Here is a 14403-nt window from a genome sequence, read left to right as displayed (position 1 = left end):
TGGGATATGGAGAGCCTGGGAATCCGGGATTTGGGAACTGGGAAGAGAAAGGAGGAAGAGGAGGCACTTTGGCCGTCGCATCCGGAGCCGGGAGGGTTCGGATCGCTCCTGGAATCCCGTTCAATTCCCATTTCCCATCGGCTGCGGCCGATCCTTCCCTATGGAAAAGCCAGAGGGGATCCCCCGTTCCCAAGGAGGCTCCAGGGTCCTGTTTGATCCCACAAACGCATCCCAAAAACATCCCATAAAATCCAGCAGGAATTCCCTCAGCTCCTGACTCCTGTCACCTGCTCCGGGTGCGGGGAATAAAGGGGAAAGGGATAAAATCCTTTAAAATCCTGGAAAATCTTTCCAAATTTGAGGTTTATTAATATTCCAAAGCCGGATTTCATTCCCGATCCCTGCTCCTGGGCTGGGGAAATGTGGGATTGGCCATCCCAGACTGGAAGAAACCGGGATGGGATGGGAATGAATCCTGGAATCAGCCAAATCCTCTCCCAATTCCCGGGCGGATTGGTCGGGAATATTGAGCCGGTGCTGACCAAAACCCTCAATAATTGTTTCCTACGGAATATTTCCACCAGGAATTCCGCTCCCAAGGATGGAGGTTATTCAGGGAATTCGCCAGCTGTGGAATAACGACTTCCCCAGGAATCCCAGGAGGGTTTGGGTTTGGAAAAACCTCCAGGATCATCCAATCCCACCATCCCAGGTTCCTCCAGTGTGGCCTCGGACACTTCCAGGGATGGCACAGCCACAGTTTTCCCGGGAATCCCCTGCTCCAGGCTGGGAGCGGGAGCCCATTCCCGAGTATCCCCACCCCGGGGGGCTCCCACCATCCCCCAAATCCCTAAATCCCGGCGATCCCAGGGATTAGGGCGGGATTAGAGCCGGGACACGGCGACCTCGATCCAGAGCCGGGGCTGGAAAACCCTCCTGGGGCGCAGGGGGCCGGGAATGTTCACCTGGAGATGGGAAAAGCCTCCGGAGGCTCCCGGGGATCCTTTCCCTGCTCCTGGCGGGACCCTCGGGATTTGGGGGGGGGCTCAGGTGACCCCAATGTCCCCCCCCCCCATTGCGGGCCCCACTCCCAGCATTGCCCCTTTAAGAGGCGGCCCCGCCGCTCACGTGGTGCAGCCACGTGAGTTTCCCGCGCGCGGGAACTGGGCGGGCGGGCGGCGCGGCGCAGTGACGTCATCGGGGAGCGCCGCGATGGCGGCGCCGAAGGTGAAGCAGGACATGGCCCCGCCGGGCGGGTACGGCCCCATCGACTACAAGCGGCACCTGCCGCGCCGCGGCCTCTCAGGTGCGCCCGGGGGGAGCCGCGGAGGAGCCGCGGGAGAGGGAGCGGGGCCGTGCGGGCTCTCCGTGGCCGCCGCGCGGGGCCGCGCTGAGCGCCCGCCCCGCTCCCCTCAGGGTACAGCCTGTTCGCGCTCGGCATCGGGAGCCTCCTGCTGGGCTACTACACCCTCATCAAGTGGAACCGCGAGCGCAGGTGACGCTCCGAGCCTCCCCGCGGCCATCCCGAGCCCATTCCCGGTTATCCCGGGGATGATCCCCGGCTCTCCCTCCGCCCGGGGCTCCGCTGGGGCTCTGGCACCGGGATGGGCTTTTCCCGGTGCCCCCAGTGCCGCTGGAACCCCCCCAGTGCCCCATGGCACTTCCCAGTGCCCCCCGGGACCCCTCAGTGCCCCCGCCTCCCCCAGGACCTTTCCCGTCCCTTCCCAGTCCCCCCAGTCCCAGTTCACCCCTGGAGCGCCCCCCGTCCCTTCCCCGTCCCCCCGGTGCTCCCCCGCGCTCCGGATTCCCCCCAAATTTCCCCATCCCCCTCTAGTTCTCCCCTTGCACCCCGGGACCCCCCCAGTCCTTCCCAGTATCCCCCAGACTCCCCCAGTCCTTCCCAGTCCCGTCCAGGGCGCTCCCAGTCGCTCCCAGTGCCCCTGACCCCGCTCCCGGCGCAGGCGGTTGCTGATCGAGGAGCTGGAGGCTCGCATCGCGCTGATGCCGCTGCTGCAGGCGGAGTCCGACCGCAGGTACGGGAACGGGAACTCCTGGGGAGGCTGGGAACCCCCCCTGGGATGGGGAACATCCCTGGGAACTGGGAACATCCCTGGGAACTGGGAACCCCCCCCGGGAACTGGGAACATCCCTGGGAACTGGGAACATCCCTGGGAACTGGGAACCCCCCCCTGGGAGCTGGGAACGTCCCTGGGAACTGGGAACCCCCCGTGGGAACTGGGAACATCCCTGGGAACCCCCCCTGGGAACTGGGAACCCCCCCCGGGAACTGGGAACATCCCTGGGAACTGGGAACCCCCCCCCCGGAACTGGGAACGTCCCTGGGAACTGGGAACCCCCCCCTGGGAGCTGGGAACGTCCCTGGGAACTGGGAACCCCCTGTGGGAACTGGGAACATCCCTGGGAACCCCCCCTGGGAACTGGGAACATTCCCTGGGATTGGGAACTCCCCCTGGGACTGAGAACCCCCCCCTGGAATTGGGAACATCCCTGGGAACCAGGAACCCCCATTTGGGATAGGAGACCCCCCCTTTGGGATTGGGACCCCCCTTCTTGGGATTGGGACCCCCCTTTCCATGCCCATTCCCGCAGAACTCTCCGGATGCTGCGGGAGAACCTGGAGGAGGAGGCCAAAATCATGAAGGACGTTCCTGGCTGGAAGGTTCGTGATTCCCGCTGGGAAAAGGGGCAGGAGAAAGGGGGGGTGAGCTGCCCCTCTGGGATCCCATGGGATCCATCCACCCCAAGGAATTCGGCTCCACGGGATCCCATGGGATCCATCCACCCCAAGGAATTCGGCTCCACGAGATCCCATGGGATCCAGCTCCATCCCCAGGGATTTGGCTCCATGGGATCCTGGCTTGGACGGTTCCCGTGATTGCCAGTGGGAATATGGGCAGGAGGACACGGGGGCTGCCCCGCTGGGATCCCATGGGATCCATCCATCCCTCCATCCCTCCCTCCATCCCTCCATCCCTCCATCCCTCCCTCCATCCCTCCATCCATCCCTCCATCCATCCCTCCATCCATCCCTCCATCCCTCCATCCCTCCCTCCATCCCTCCATCCCTCCCTCCATCCCTCCATCCCTCCCTCCATCCCTCCATCCATCCATCCCTCCCTCCATCCCTCCATCCCTCCCTCCATCCCTCCATCCCTCCCTCCATCCCTCCATCCCTCCATCCCTCCCTCCCTCCCTCCATCCCTCCATCCATCCCTCCATCCCTCCATCCCTCCCTCCATCCCTCCATCCCTCCATCCCTCCCTCCCTCCCTCCATCCCTCCATCCATCCCTCCATCCCTCCATCCCTCCATCCCTCCCTCCCTCCCTCCATCCCTCCATCCCTCCCTCCATCCCTCCATCCCTCCCTCCATCCCTCCATCCATCCCTCCCTCCATCCCTCCATCCATCCATCCATCCCTCCATCCATCCATCCATCCATCCCTCCATCCATCCATCCCTCCATCCATCCCTCCATCCATCCCTCCATCCATCCATCCATCCCTCCATCCCTCCATCCATCCCTCCATCCATCCCTCCATCCATCCCTCCCTCCATCCCTCCCTCCCTCCATCCCCATGGATCTGGGATCCCTCCAGGCTGCCAGAACCCCGCTGGGAGCGGGGCTTGGAGGGACGCAGATCCTGCCCCGGGGTGGCTCCTCCCTCACTTCCCAGCGCAGTTCCCGACGCAATTCCCGCTTTTCCAGGTGGGAGAATCCTGCTTCCACACGGATCGCTGGGTGCCCCCGACGCAGGACGAGCTCTACTTCCTGCGGCCCAAGGCCGACCTCAACCGGGAGCGGTTCGGGCTGCAGAACTACGTCTGAAATCCCCGAATCCCACCTTTTTCCCAGGCTTTTCCCCCTTTTCCTGTCGCTTCCCAGGCTGTTTCCCTCATCCCCAGCCTGTTCCAACTCCTGTTCATTAATAATAACTCTTGTTAATAAATGAATGAATAAATAAATAAATAAATGGATTGGGACCCCCCCCCCTCCCTCTCGGGAATTGAGAACCCTCCTTTGGGGTTGGGAACCTCCTGGGAGCTGGGGATTCCCTCCTCTGGAAATTGGGATTCCCCCCCTTTGGGATTGGGATTCCCCTCTGGAAATTGGGATCCCCCCCCTGTGGGATTGGGAGCCACTTGGATCCTGGACATCCCTGTCCGTCTCTCTGGAATTCGGCAGCTCCCGGGGGGGCTTTCCTGGGAATCCGGGCTGGGAATGTGGGATGGAGGGAGGGGCCGTGTCCTTGTCCCGCTCCCCGCGTGTCCCCCGCCACCCCCGATCCCGGGGATGCGGATCCCGCTGGAAAAGCGCCGGTTTGGGGGATTTTAACACCAGAATTCCCAAACAATTTTGATCCCTTTCCGCTTCCCGGGGGTGGGAATCGCGGGCAGCATTCCCGGGAGCGGGGCCGGACCGGGAGCGGGGCGGGGGCACCGGAGCCGCCTCCCCGCGGGCGGCACCGCCGAGCGCCGGCCCCGCTCTGGCCGGGGGATCCTCGCCATTCCCGAGGGATCCAGAGCAGCCGGAGCCGCCGGCTCCGGTCCGACCGGAGGCTCCGCGGAGATTCCACCGGATCCGATCCGACCGGAGGCTCCGCGCCGCCGCCGTTCCCACCGGCTCCGGTCCAACCGGAGCCTCCGCGCCGCTCCCGCCGGCTCCGGTCCTGCCCAGGGCTCGGTTCCGCCGCCGCTCCCGTCCCGCTCCCCGCCATGAGCTCCGCGTCCTGCCCCTCCCGGGAGCCGCCCCGGTACCTCAGGTGAGCGCGGGGGTCCCTCCGAGGAGCCCCCCCGGCAGAACCGGCAGCTCCGGGCGGTGCCGCTCAGCCGGGGCCACCCCGGGACGGGCCCCGGTCGCCGGTGCCGGGACCCCGCGGGGGTGGAACGGGACCCCCCCCCCCCCCCGCTGCCCCGGGAGCCGCCTCGGGTCGGTTCCAGCCCCCCCGCGCTGCTCGCGGAACCCGCGGGCACGGTCCCGGTCCCCACGGGCGTCCCCCGGGGCTGGGGGGGGTCGGTACCCACGGAGCCGCCGTTGCCGGAGCAACCGCATCCCGGGTCTCCATGGCTGCGGCGGGGATGCTCCGGGAGGCGGCGGGAGAGGAGCGGGGGGAGCCGGCGGGACCCCGGGATGGGGACAGCGGGGACAGCGGGGACACCCGGCGGGGACTTGGGGGGTCCCGCGGCCGGGCTGTGCCAGGGGTGGGGGCGGCGGAACGGGAACGGGGAATGGGATCGGGATACGGGGCTGGGATGCGGAGCCGGGATGTGGAGAGGTGGACACGGAGCCGGGATAAAGTGTCGGGATGTGGGGCTGGGATGCGGAACTGGGATGCGGGACTGGGATATGGAACCGGGATGGGAAGCTGGGGTGGGAAACTGGGATGTGGAACTGGGATACAGGACCGGGATGCGGGACCGGGATGCGGGACCGGGATGCAGACGGGACACGGAGCGGGGATGCAGAGCCCGGGCTGCGGCTCCTGGGGCTGCGGGGACGCGGGAGGGGACACGGACGGAAGGGACACGGAGGGATCCTCTCCTCTCATCCCTCGGCTCTTCTCCCTCCTCCTCCACCCGGCCACTCCCTGTCCCCTCCGGGAGCCACCAGTAACTGGGCTGGACTGGGCTGAACTGGGCCGCACTGGGAGCAGCGTTGCAGCCCCTCCGGCAAAGCCGAGCTGCGAATCCCGCAGGAAAAGCGGGAAGGGCTGGAGGCGATCCCGGAGCGTTCCGGGGGCGGGGCCGCAGTTCCCGGGGAGCCCCGGCCGTGTCCCCGCCCCGGGGCCGCTGCCAGAGCCGCGGAGCCAGCGCGGGCCGGGCCAGGAGTGTCCCCTGCCAGCAGCGATTACGGATAATGGATAATGGATAATGTTCCCCGGGAACGGACGCGGGAATTGTGTCACGCACGTGGCTTTTGTTGGGCGAGGGACAACACAGCTGTGCCGGCCACCCCCGGCCACCCCCGGCCACCCCCGCTCGCCGCGAGAGGGGCTCCGGGCACCGCTCGGTCCTTTCTCACCCCGTCCCCACCCCCGTTTTGTCCCCAGGATCCCCCCGTGTGGGGCTGGGACAGGGCTGGGACTCACTAGAGGGCACCAAAGGATTGGGGACAGGGATGGGATGGGATGGGATGGGATGGGATGGGATGGGATGGGATGGGATGCGATGCGATGGGATGCGATGGGATGCGATGGGATGCGATGGGATGGGATCCATGGGATGGGATGGGATCCATGGGATGGGATCCATGGGATGGGATTTTTCTGGCAGGTTTATCAGCACAGCCGAGGGATGGGATGTGGGAATGGGGGAACCGGGATCTTGCTGGGGGCCGGGTGGAATGAGCAGGGAATGCTGCACCCAAGGGGGTTTTGGGCTGGTCCGTGGGGACAGCCTGGATGGGCTGGGACCACCCTACAGCCTGGAACCCAAAACCCAGGACCCCAACCCGGCCCCCTCCACCTCCCCCGTGGCGGTGCCGGGTCCCCTCCCGGTGCTGCCTCTGGGCGGGGTGTGACGGCTCCCCCAGACCGGCGCAGGGCGGGGGCCGGAGCCCCGCAGCTCCGCTCGGTTCCCCCGGTGCCACCGGGATCCCGGCCCCGGCCCGGCTCCCGGGAGGGCTCAGATTCCCTCCCGGCGGCCCCGGCGGGCGCTGGAGGCGGCCCAGGTTCCACCCGCGCAGGTGAAGCCAACAGATGTGAGCAATTATTGTCGCGTCGGGCGCTGCCAGCTCCAGGCTCGGCGGCGGCGGAACAAGCGCGGCTTTGTTCCCTTTTATGTAACCGGGCCCGGGGCCGCCGCCAGGGCCGTGCCGAGCGCGGCTCCAGCCCGGCCCGTGGGGTCACCGTCCCCTCCGTGTGACACCCGTGCGACGCCCGTGCCCGTCCCCACCGCGGGGCCACCGCCCGTGCCCACCCCGCGTCCCCAGCGCGCTCGCCCGGTGTCCCCAAATCCCGTCCCTGGGGGTGGAGCGGGGTCAGAAATCCTCTGGGGGGGGGGGGGGGGTGTGGGGACAGCTCTGTCCCCTCTGTCCTCACCGGGGGCTGTCCCTCCCCAGCAAGGCGGAGGCGGAGGCCATGGAGAAGGAGCTGCTGGAGGATTATCGCTTCGGGCGGCAGCAGCTGATCGAGATCTGGGGACACGCCTGTGCCGTGGCTGTCACCAAGGTGAGGCTGGGGACACCCCAGTGGGGCTGGGGACACCCCAGTGGGGCTGGGGACACCGCACCGGGGCTGGGGACACCTCACCGGGGCTGGGGACCACCCCAGTGGGGCTGGGGACACCTCACCGGGGCTGGGGACACCGCACCGGGGCTGGGGACACCGCACCGGGGCTGGGGACACCTCAGTGGGGCTGGGGACACCGCACCGGGGCTGGGGACACCTCAGTGGGGCTGGGGACACCTCAGTGGGGCTGGGGACACCGCACCGGGGCTGGGGACACCTCAGTGGGGCTGGGGACACCGCACCGGGGCTGGGGACACCGCACCGGGGCTGGGGACATCTTACCGGGGCTGGGGACACCGCACCGGGGCTGGGGACACCTCAGTGGGGCTGGGGACACCTCAGTGGGGCTGGGGACACCGCACCGGGGCTGGGGACCCCTCACCGGGGCTGGGGTCCCCATGGGGAGGGGGATGCTCAGCCCTTCCTGGGGGGTCAGGGAGGGGGCGATTGGGGTTCCCCAGAGGTCCCCAGGTGTCCCCGTGCCTTGGCCATGCTCTTGTGGCTGGGATCGCCCGGTGCTCGTGCGGGATGTGAGGAGCAGGAGGAGCAGGAGGAGGAGGAGGAGGAGGAGGAGGAGGAGGAGGAGGAGGAGCAGCATCAAGGGCAGCTTTGTGCCTCGGGGCCGAGAGCTCCGCTCCTGCCTCAGCTTTTCCGTCGGCGCTGCCTCTGCCCTCCCGCGCTCCAAGCGCTGCCCGAGGACGGGAAGTATTTTGGTGTTGGAGCTGTGGCAGCATCCCCGACTCCACCTGGGGCTCAGCATCCTCCTCCTCCTCCTCAGGGACACCCCAGCTCCGGTGGTGTCCCCGGGGTGTCCCCGCAGCGTCCCCGCTGTCCCGTGCCCGGTGCCAGGTGGCTCCTGGCCGGCGCCGGGGCAGGGCCAGGGCCGGGCTACCAGGGCCGTGTCCCGCTCCGGGCGCTGGGGATGGGCCCTGGAGCCAGGATCCGTGAGCAGGAAAAAATCCGTCAATGGATAAACAGAGCCTCCCTCCCTCCCTCCCTCCCCGAGCGGGATCCTGGAATGTGCAGCGTGCGGCCGCCTCCCTGCGGGATGGGGGGGGCCGCGGGCACGGCCCCGGCCCGGGCAGCGTCCTCAGCCCGGCCGGGGCATCTCCCTGATCCCACCCGGGGCATCTTCCTGATCCCACCCGGGGCATCTCCCTGATGGTACCATGGGCATCTTCCTGATCCCATCATCCCGATCCTGCACAGAGCATCTTCCCCATCCCACCTTGGGCGCTGTTGGCGTTCCACCGTGGGCACCATCCTCATCCCATTGTGGGCATCATCATCCCACCGCTGGAACCATCCTCATCCCAGTACGGGCACCATCCTCATCCCGCTCCAGCCCCTGTTCCATCCCGCTCCGGGTGCCCCCCAAGTCCTGCTGCGGATGCCATCCCATCCCATCAATCCCGTCCCATCCTATCCCATCCCATCAATCCCATCCCATCAATCCCATCCCATCCCATCAATCCCATCCCATCCCATCAATCCCATCCCATCCCATGGATCCCTTCCTATCCCATGGATCTCATCCCGTCCCATCAATCCCACCCCACCCCATCCCACCCCATCCCACCCCATCCCATCCCATCCCATCCCATCCCATCCCATCCCACCCCATCCCCTCCCATCAATCCCATCCCATCCCACCCCATCCCCTCCCATCAATCCCATCCCATCCCACCCCATCCCCTCCCATCAATCCCATCCCATCCCTGTCCTGCCCTGGGTGCCACCTCCATCCTGCTCCATGTGCCACCTCCATCCTGCCCTGTCCCTGGGTGCCGTGTGCCGGTGTCACCGCGCCGCCCCCGTGTCCCCCGCAGGCGTTCCCGCTGCCGTCGCTGCCGCGGAAGCAGCCCACGGTGCTCGTGGTGTGCGGGCCGGCGCAGAACGGGGCCATCGGGCTGGTGTGCGCTCGCCACCTCCGCAGCTTTGTGGGTACCCCCCTCCCTGCCCCCCTCACCCTCCTCTTCCTCCTCCTCCCCTTCATCCCGACCAGCCCGGCTCCCACCGCTCCCCTTTTCCCGCAGGATTACGAGCCCACCATCTTCTACCCCAAGCGCTCCCCGGACCCGCTGTACCGCGATTTCACCACGCAGTGCGAGAAGATGGACATCCCCTTCCTGTCCTACCTGCCCACCGAGGTGACCCCCCAAGCCCCGAAACCCTAAAATCCCCCAAATCCCAAAACCCCAACTCCCCCCTCCCCCAGCTCGGAGTTTATCCCTTTTCCTTCCTTCTTTTCCCTCCCCGACTCCCCCAAATCCCCCTCCCCCAGCTCGGAGTTTATCCCTCTTTTCCTTCCCCTTTTCCTCCCTCCCTCGAAATCCCGCAATCCCTCAAAATCCCCCTCCCCCAGCTCAGAGTTTATCCCTCTTTTCCTTCCCTTTTCCCCCCTCCCCGCCCCATCCCGGCGCTGCTGGGAGCCCGGGGATGCCATGAAATCCAGCGGCGGCCGCCGCCAGCCACCGGCTCTGTTGTTTTTGGAAGCCGCCGGCCCCGGGACGGGAGGAATTTGACCCAAAATCGCTGCCCTGGCCCGAGCCGCGCGTCTCGGCGTGCCGGGCTCTGCTCCGGCACCGCGCCCCGCGGCCCCTCCCCTCCCTCGCTCCCGCTCCACTTGGGGGGGCTTTTTTTTTTTGGCAAGCCGAGCTCGGTCCCGACAGGAGAACGGCATCCCCGGGCTGGGGTGACACGGGGACACCCCCGCGTGTCGCTGTCGCCTCCAGGTGCAGCTCATCAACGACGCCTACAACGCCGTGGTGGACGCGGTGCTGGGAGCCGAGGCCGAGGTGGCCGAGGGGACAGAGCCGTGCGCGGCCATCCTGGCCACCCTCAAGCACATCCGCATCCCCATCGTCAGCCTGGATGTCCCCTCAGGTGCTCCCGGTGTCACTCGGCTTCCCCTCCCCCGTCCTTCGCTGCTCCTCCCACGCCGCTGTCACGGCGCCCACGGCGGTGTCACCCCGGGCGCAGCGCCCGGAGCCCCCGCGGTGGCCCTGGCAGGGTGGGGACATCCCCGGAGCACCCCCCCCGTGGCTCCCCCCGAGGATCCAGGCGGGATCGGGGCATCCACGGGAAATAACAAAGTGCCCGGCCCGAGACATGATGTAATTCCCAAACAGCCGCGTGTCTGCTGGCCAGGCCTGGGATTGTCATCACCCGTGTCCCCCCCCCCCCGGGCCCGCGGGAGCAAAACAGGAGCGCCTGGCACGGCCGCGGGTGAATCCCCGCCGGCACAAACCCCGCCCGGGGCCGGGACGGTGGCGGTGCCCCGAGGGGACCCGGTCCCCGTGCCCTCCCCGTGCCCTCCCCGTGCCCTCCCTGTCCCCCCCCACGGCAGCAGCGGGACGCCGGGGTCACCCCTGAGCCGCTCTGTGGGGTCACACGGAGTGGGACGTGTCCCCTGAGGTCATCCCTGAGCCACTCTCTTGTGTCCCCGCAGGGTGGGACGTGCCCCCGGTGCCACCCGTGTCCCTGCAGGGTGGGCTGTGCCCCGGTGCCACCCGTGTCCGTGTCCCCTCAGGGTGGGCTGTGCTCCCGGTGCCACCCGTGTCCGTGTCCCCTCAGGGTGGGACGTGCCCCCGGTGCCACCCGTGTCCGTGTCCCCGCAGGGTGGGCTGTGCTCCCGGTGCCACCCGTGTCCGTGTCCCCTCAGGGTGGGCTGTGCCCCGGTGCCACCCGTGTCCGTGTCCCCTCAGGGTGGGCTGTGCCCCGGTGCCACCCGTGTCCGTGTCCCCGCAGGGTGGGCTGTGCCCCCGGTGCCACCCGTGTCCGTGTCCCCTCAGGGTGGGCTGTGCCCCGGTGCCACCCGTGTCCCCTCAGGGTGGGCTGTGCCCCCGGTGCCACCCGTGTCCGTGTCCCCGCAGGGTGGGACGTGCCCCCGGTGCCACCCGTGTCCGTGTCCCCTCAGGGTGGGCTGTGCCCCGGTGCCACCCGTGTCCGTGTCCCCTCAGGGTGGGCTGTGCCCCCGGTGCCACCCGTGTCCGTGTCCCCTCAGGGTGGGCTGTGCCCCGGTGCCACCCGTGTCCCTGCAGGGTGGGCTGTGCCCCCGGTGCCACCCGTGTCCGTGTCCCCTCAGGGTGGGCTGTGCCCCGGTGCCACCCGTGTCCGTGTCCCCTCAGGGTGGGACGTGCCCCCGGTGCCACCCGTGTCCGTGTCCCCGCAGGGTGGGCTGTGCTCCCGGTGCCACCCGTGTCCGTGTCCCCTCAGGGTGGGCTGTGCCCCGGTGCCACCCGTGTCCGTGTCCCCGCAGGGTGGGCTGTGCCCCCGGTGCCACCCGTGTCCGTGTCCCCTCAGGGTGGGACGTGCCCCCGGTGCCACCCGTGTCCGTGTCCCCGCAGGGTGGGCAGCCGAGGCGGGTGGCAGCGGTGGGATCAGCCCCGATGTCCTGGTGTCGCTGGCGGCCCCCAAGGAGTGCGCGCGGCGCTTCCTGGGCCGGCAGCACTTCGTGGCCGGGCGCTTCCTGCCCTACGACGTGCAGAGAAAGTTCGAGCTCAACCCCCCCGAGTACCCCGGCACCGAGTGCGTGGTGGCCCTGTGACCCCCAAATAAAGCTCTGGTGGCCCTGGGACCCCCAAATAAAGCTGTGGTGGCCCTGGGACCCCCAAATAAAGCGCTGGTGGCCCTGGGACCCCCAAATGAAGCGGTGGTGGCTCCTCAGTGGGGGCCGTTTGGGGATGGGGACAGGGGGACCTCGGTGGGGTTTGGTTTGGGGTTTGGTTCGGGGTTTGGTTCGGGGTTTGGTTTGGGGTTTGTGCTGGAACTCGGTTCAAGGCTCGGGGACTCAGCTCGACCCCCCGGGAGGTGTCACCACGCGGCTGTTGGGGACAGAGCCGTGCGACATCCCCTCTCAGCCATCCATGGGGGCAGTGGCGGCTCTCGGGGTCTGTCTGGGGCCGGGGCCAGGGGGACCTCGGTGGGGTTTGGTTTGGGGTTTGTGCTGGGACTCGGTTCAAGGCCCATCTTGACCCCCTGTGTGTCCCCTGGGGGTGTCACCACGGCGCTGTTGGGGACAGAGCCGTGCCACCACCCCTGTCACCCATCCATGGGGACAGTGGCGGCTGTCGGGGTCCCGTGGGGCTGAAATCCCACAAAAACATCGGGAAAGGGACACTGGAGCAGCCGTGGGGGTTGTCACTAACGGTGACGAGCCACCACTGGGCTCTGTCCGCTCTGTCCCAGCAGGGACGGGGTGTCCGTGACCCCGGCCCAGCCCCGGGAGCTGCTCCCGCCCCGGGGGGCTCGGCGCAGCCGGAATGCCGGGAATGCGCCGGGATTTCCGCCGGCCGGGGCTCCTCGTTCATCCCAAATCTCCTCCAGCCCTTCCCAGTCCCTCCAGTGCCTCAAAACCAGGGCGAATTCCCAGGTTTCGCTGATGGGTTTGGGATAAAAAGGGGAAGAGGGAGAATTTGGGGGCGGATTTGGGAGATTTTGGGATGTCCCCAGTCTTTGGGAAGAGGGTTCCTCATTTATCCCACATCTCCCCCAGCCCTTCCCAGTCCCTCCAGTGCCCCAAAATCAGGGTGAATCCCCAGATTTTGGTGATGGATTGGGGATACACGAGGCGTGTGGGGGGATTTGCAGGAATTTGGGAGAGAGCTGGGGGACTCCCAGTCCATCCCAGTCCATCCCAGTATCCTCCAGCCCCTCCCAGTGCCCCTCATGGAGGGTGAATTCCCAGATTTCAATGATGGATAAATGAGGAATATGGGGCGATTTGGGAGAGCTGGGGGACTCCCAGTTCCTCCCAGCCCATCCCAGTCCACCCCAGCACCCTCCAATCCCTCCCAGCACCCCTTCCAGAGGGCGAACTCCCAGATCCCAGCGCCGAATTTGGGACAAAAAAGGGGATTTGAGGAGGGCAGAATTTGAGGGGCGGATTTGGGAAACTCCTCGACATCCCCAACCTTCCCGTGGGGGGGTCCCCGCTTTGTCACCGCCCATCCCGGGGGGGTTTTTCCACTTGGGGACCGCGGCCAGGTCACAGCGGGGACACCTCGAGGGGCCGCATCAACTCCTTCATTTCCCTTTTTTCCCATTTTTTTTCCCCCCCTCCCTCCCCGCCGCATTCCCGAGCGCATCCAATTTTAGCAGCTCGACAAAAACAAAACCGCTCCGAGCTCCGCCGGGGCTGGAGCAGCGCGGCCGCCTCGGGGAGGGCTCCGCTCCCTCTTCCCGCTTGACTCCGCTCCAGGAATCGGCTCCCGGAGCTCCAGAGGGGGACCGGCGCCCTATAAAGGCCGGGCAGCGCCAGCCGCGGCCGCAGTCGCCCCGCGGAGCAGCCATGGCACAGCTGGCACAGCTGGCACAGCTGGCACAGCTGGCGCTGCTGGCGCTGCTGGCGCTGGGAGCCCTGCGCGCTGCCAGGGCCGCAGGTAAGGTGGGGTTTGCCCCGGGGTTTTGGGATTCCCGCTGGGAATGAGCGGGGAAAAGGGGTGGGGATGGGGCTGGGAGAGAGCCCGGGGGTGGTGGCACGGGGTGGTGGCACGGGGTGGTGGCACGGGGTGGTGGCGCGGGGTGGTGGCGCGGGGTGGGATGATCCCGCTGGCACCTGCCAAGGGGGAGGTGTGGATGGGGATCAGGGAATTTTGTCCTGTCCTGGATCGCCGTGCTGGAGGGACGGGGACTGGGACTGGGACTGGGACTGGGACTGGGACTGGGATGGGACTGGGACTGGGATTGGGACTAGGACTGGGACTGGGATTGGGACTAGGACTGGGATTGGGATAGAGACTGGGACTGGGATGGGACTGGGACTGGGACTGGGACTGGGACTGGGATTGAGACAGGGACAGGGACAGGGACTGGGACTGGGATTGGGACAGGGACTGGGATGGGACTGGGACTGGGATGGGATTGGGACTGGGACTGGGACTGGGACTGGGACTGGGATTGGGACTGGGATTGGGATAGAGACTGGGACTGGGATGGGACTGGGACTGGGACTGGGACTGGGACAGGGACTGGGACTGGGATTGGGACTAGGACTGGGATTGGGATAGAGACTGGGACTGGGATGGGACTGGGACTGGGACTGGGACAGGGACTAGGACTGGGATTGGGACTAGGACTGGGATTGGGATAGAGACTGGGACTGGGATGGGACTGGGACTGGGACTGGGACTCGGATTGGGACAGGGACAGGGAT

At 67.4% G+C, this 14403-nt stretch overlaps 2 protein-coding genes across 4 annotated transcripts; both read left to right on the top strand.

Annotated features, from left to right (window-relative positions):
• Positions 1–1165: 1165 nt before the first annotated feature.
• Positions 1166–3996, top strand: NDUFA13 (NADH:ubiquinone oxidoreductase subunit A13). The gene is made up of 5 exons (XM_032092540.1): positions 1166–1306; positions 1417–1495; positions 1962–2033; positions 2611–2680; positions 3728–3996. The coding sequence occupies exons 1-5, from the start codon at positions 1213–1215 to the stop codon at positions 3845–3847; spliced, it is 435 nt and encodes a 144-aa protein (XP_031948431.1). The 5' UTR covers positions 1166–1212; the 3' UTR covers positions 3848–3996.
• A 652-nt stretch (positions 3997–4648) lies between these two features.
• LOC116435874 (yjeF N-terminal domain-containing protein 3-like) lies at positions 4649–11865 on the top strand. Of its 3 annotated transcripts, none has more exons than XM_032092528.1 (6): positions 4649–4781; positions 7079–7187; positions 9077–9187; positions 9284–9397; positions 9983–10133; positions 11597–11865. In XM_032092528.1, exons 1-6 carry the CDS (start codon positions 4735–4737, stop codon positions 11794–11796), a joined length of 732 nt encoding a protein of 243 aa, XP_031948419.1. In that variant the 5' UTR covers positions 4649–4734; the 3' UTR covers positions 11797–11865. The 3 variants fall into 3 exon arrangements, with proteins under 3 accessions (XP_031948419.1, XP_031948418.1, XP_031948417.1); XM_032092526.1 differs by lacking the exon at positions 4649–4781 and adding an exon at positions 6237–6703; XM_032092527.1 differs by lacking the exons at positions 4649–4781; positions 9077–9187 and adding an exon at positions 6231–6703.
• The last annotated feature ends 2538 nt before the right edge of the window (positions 11866–14403 follow it).

This window comes from Corvus moneduloides, chromosome 28 (assembly GCF_009650955.1).
Source record: "Corvus moneduloides isolate bCorMon1 chromosome 28, bCorMon1.pri, whole genome shotgun sequence".
Classification (NCBI taxonomy): domain Eukaryota; kingdom Metazoa; phylum Chordata; class Aves; order Passeriformes; family Corvidae; genus Corvus; species Corvus moneduloides.
Note: the sequence above shows the minus strand (reverse complement) of the source record. Positions and strands in the feature narration are given on the sequence as shown.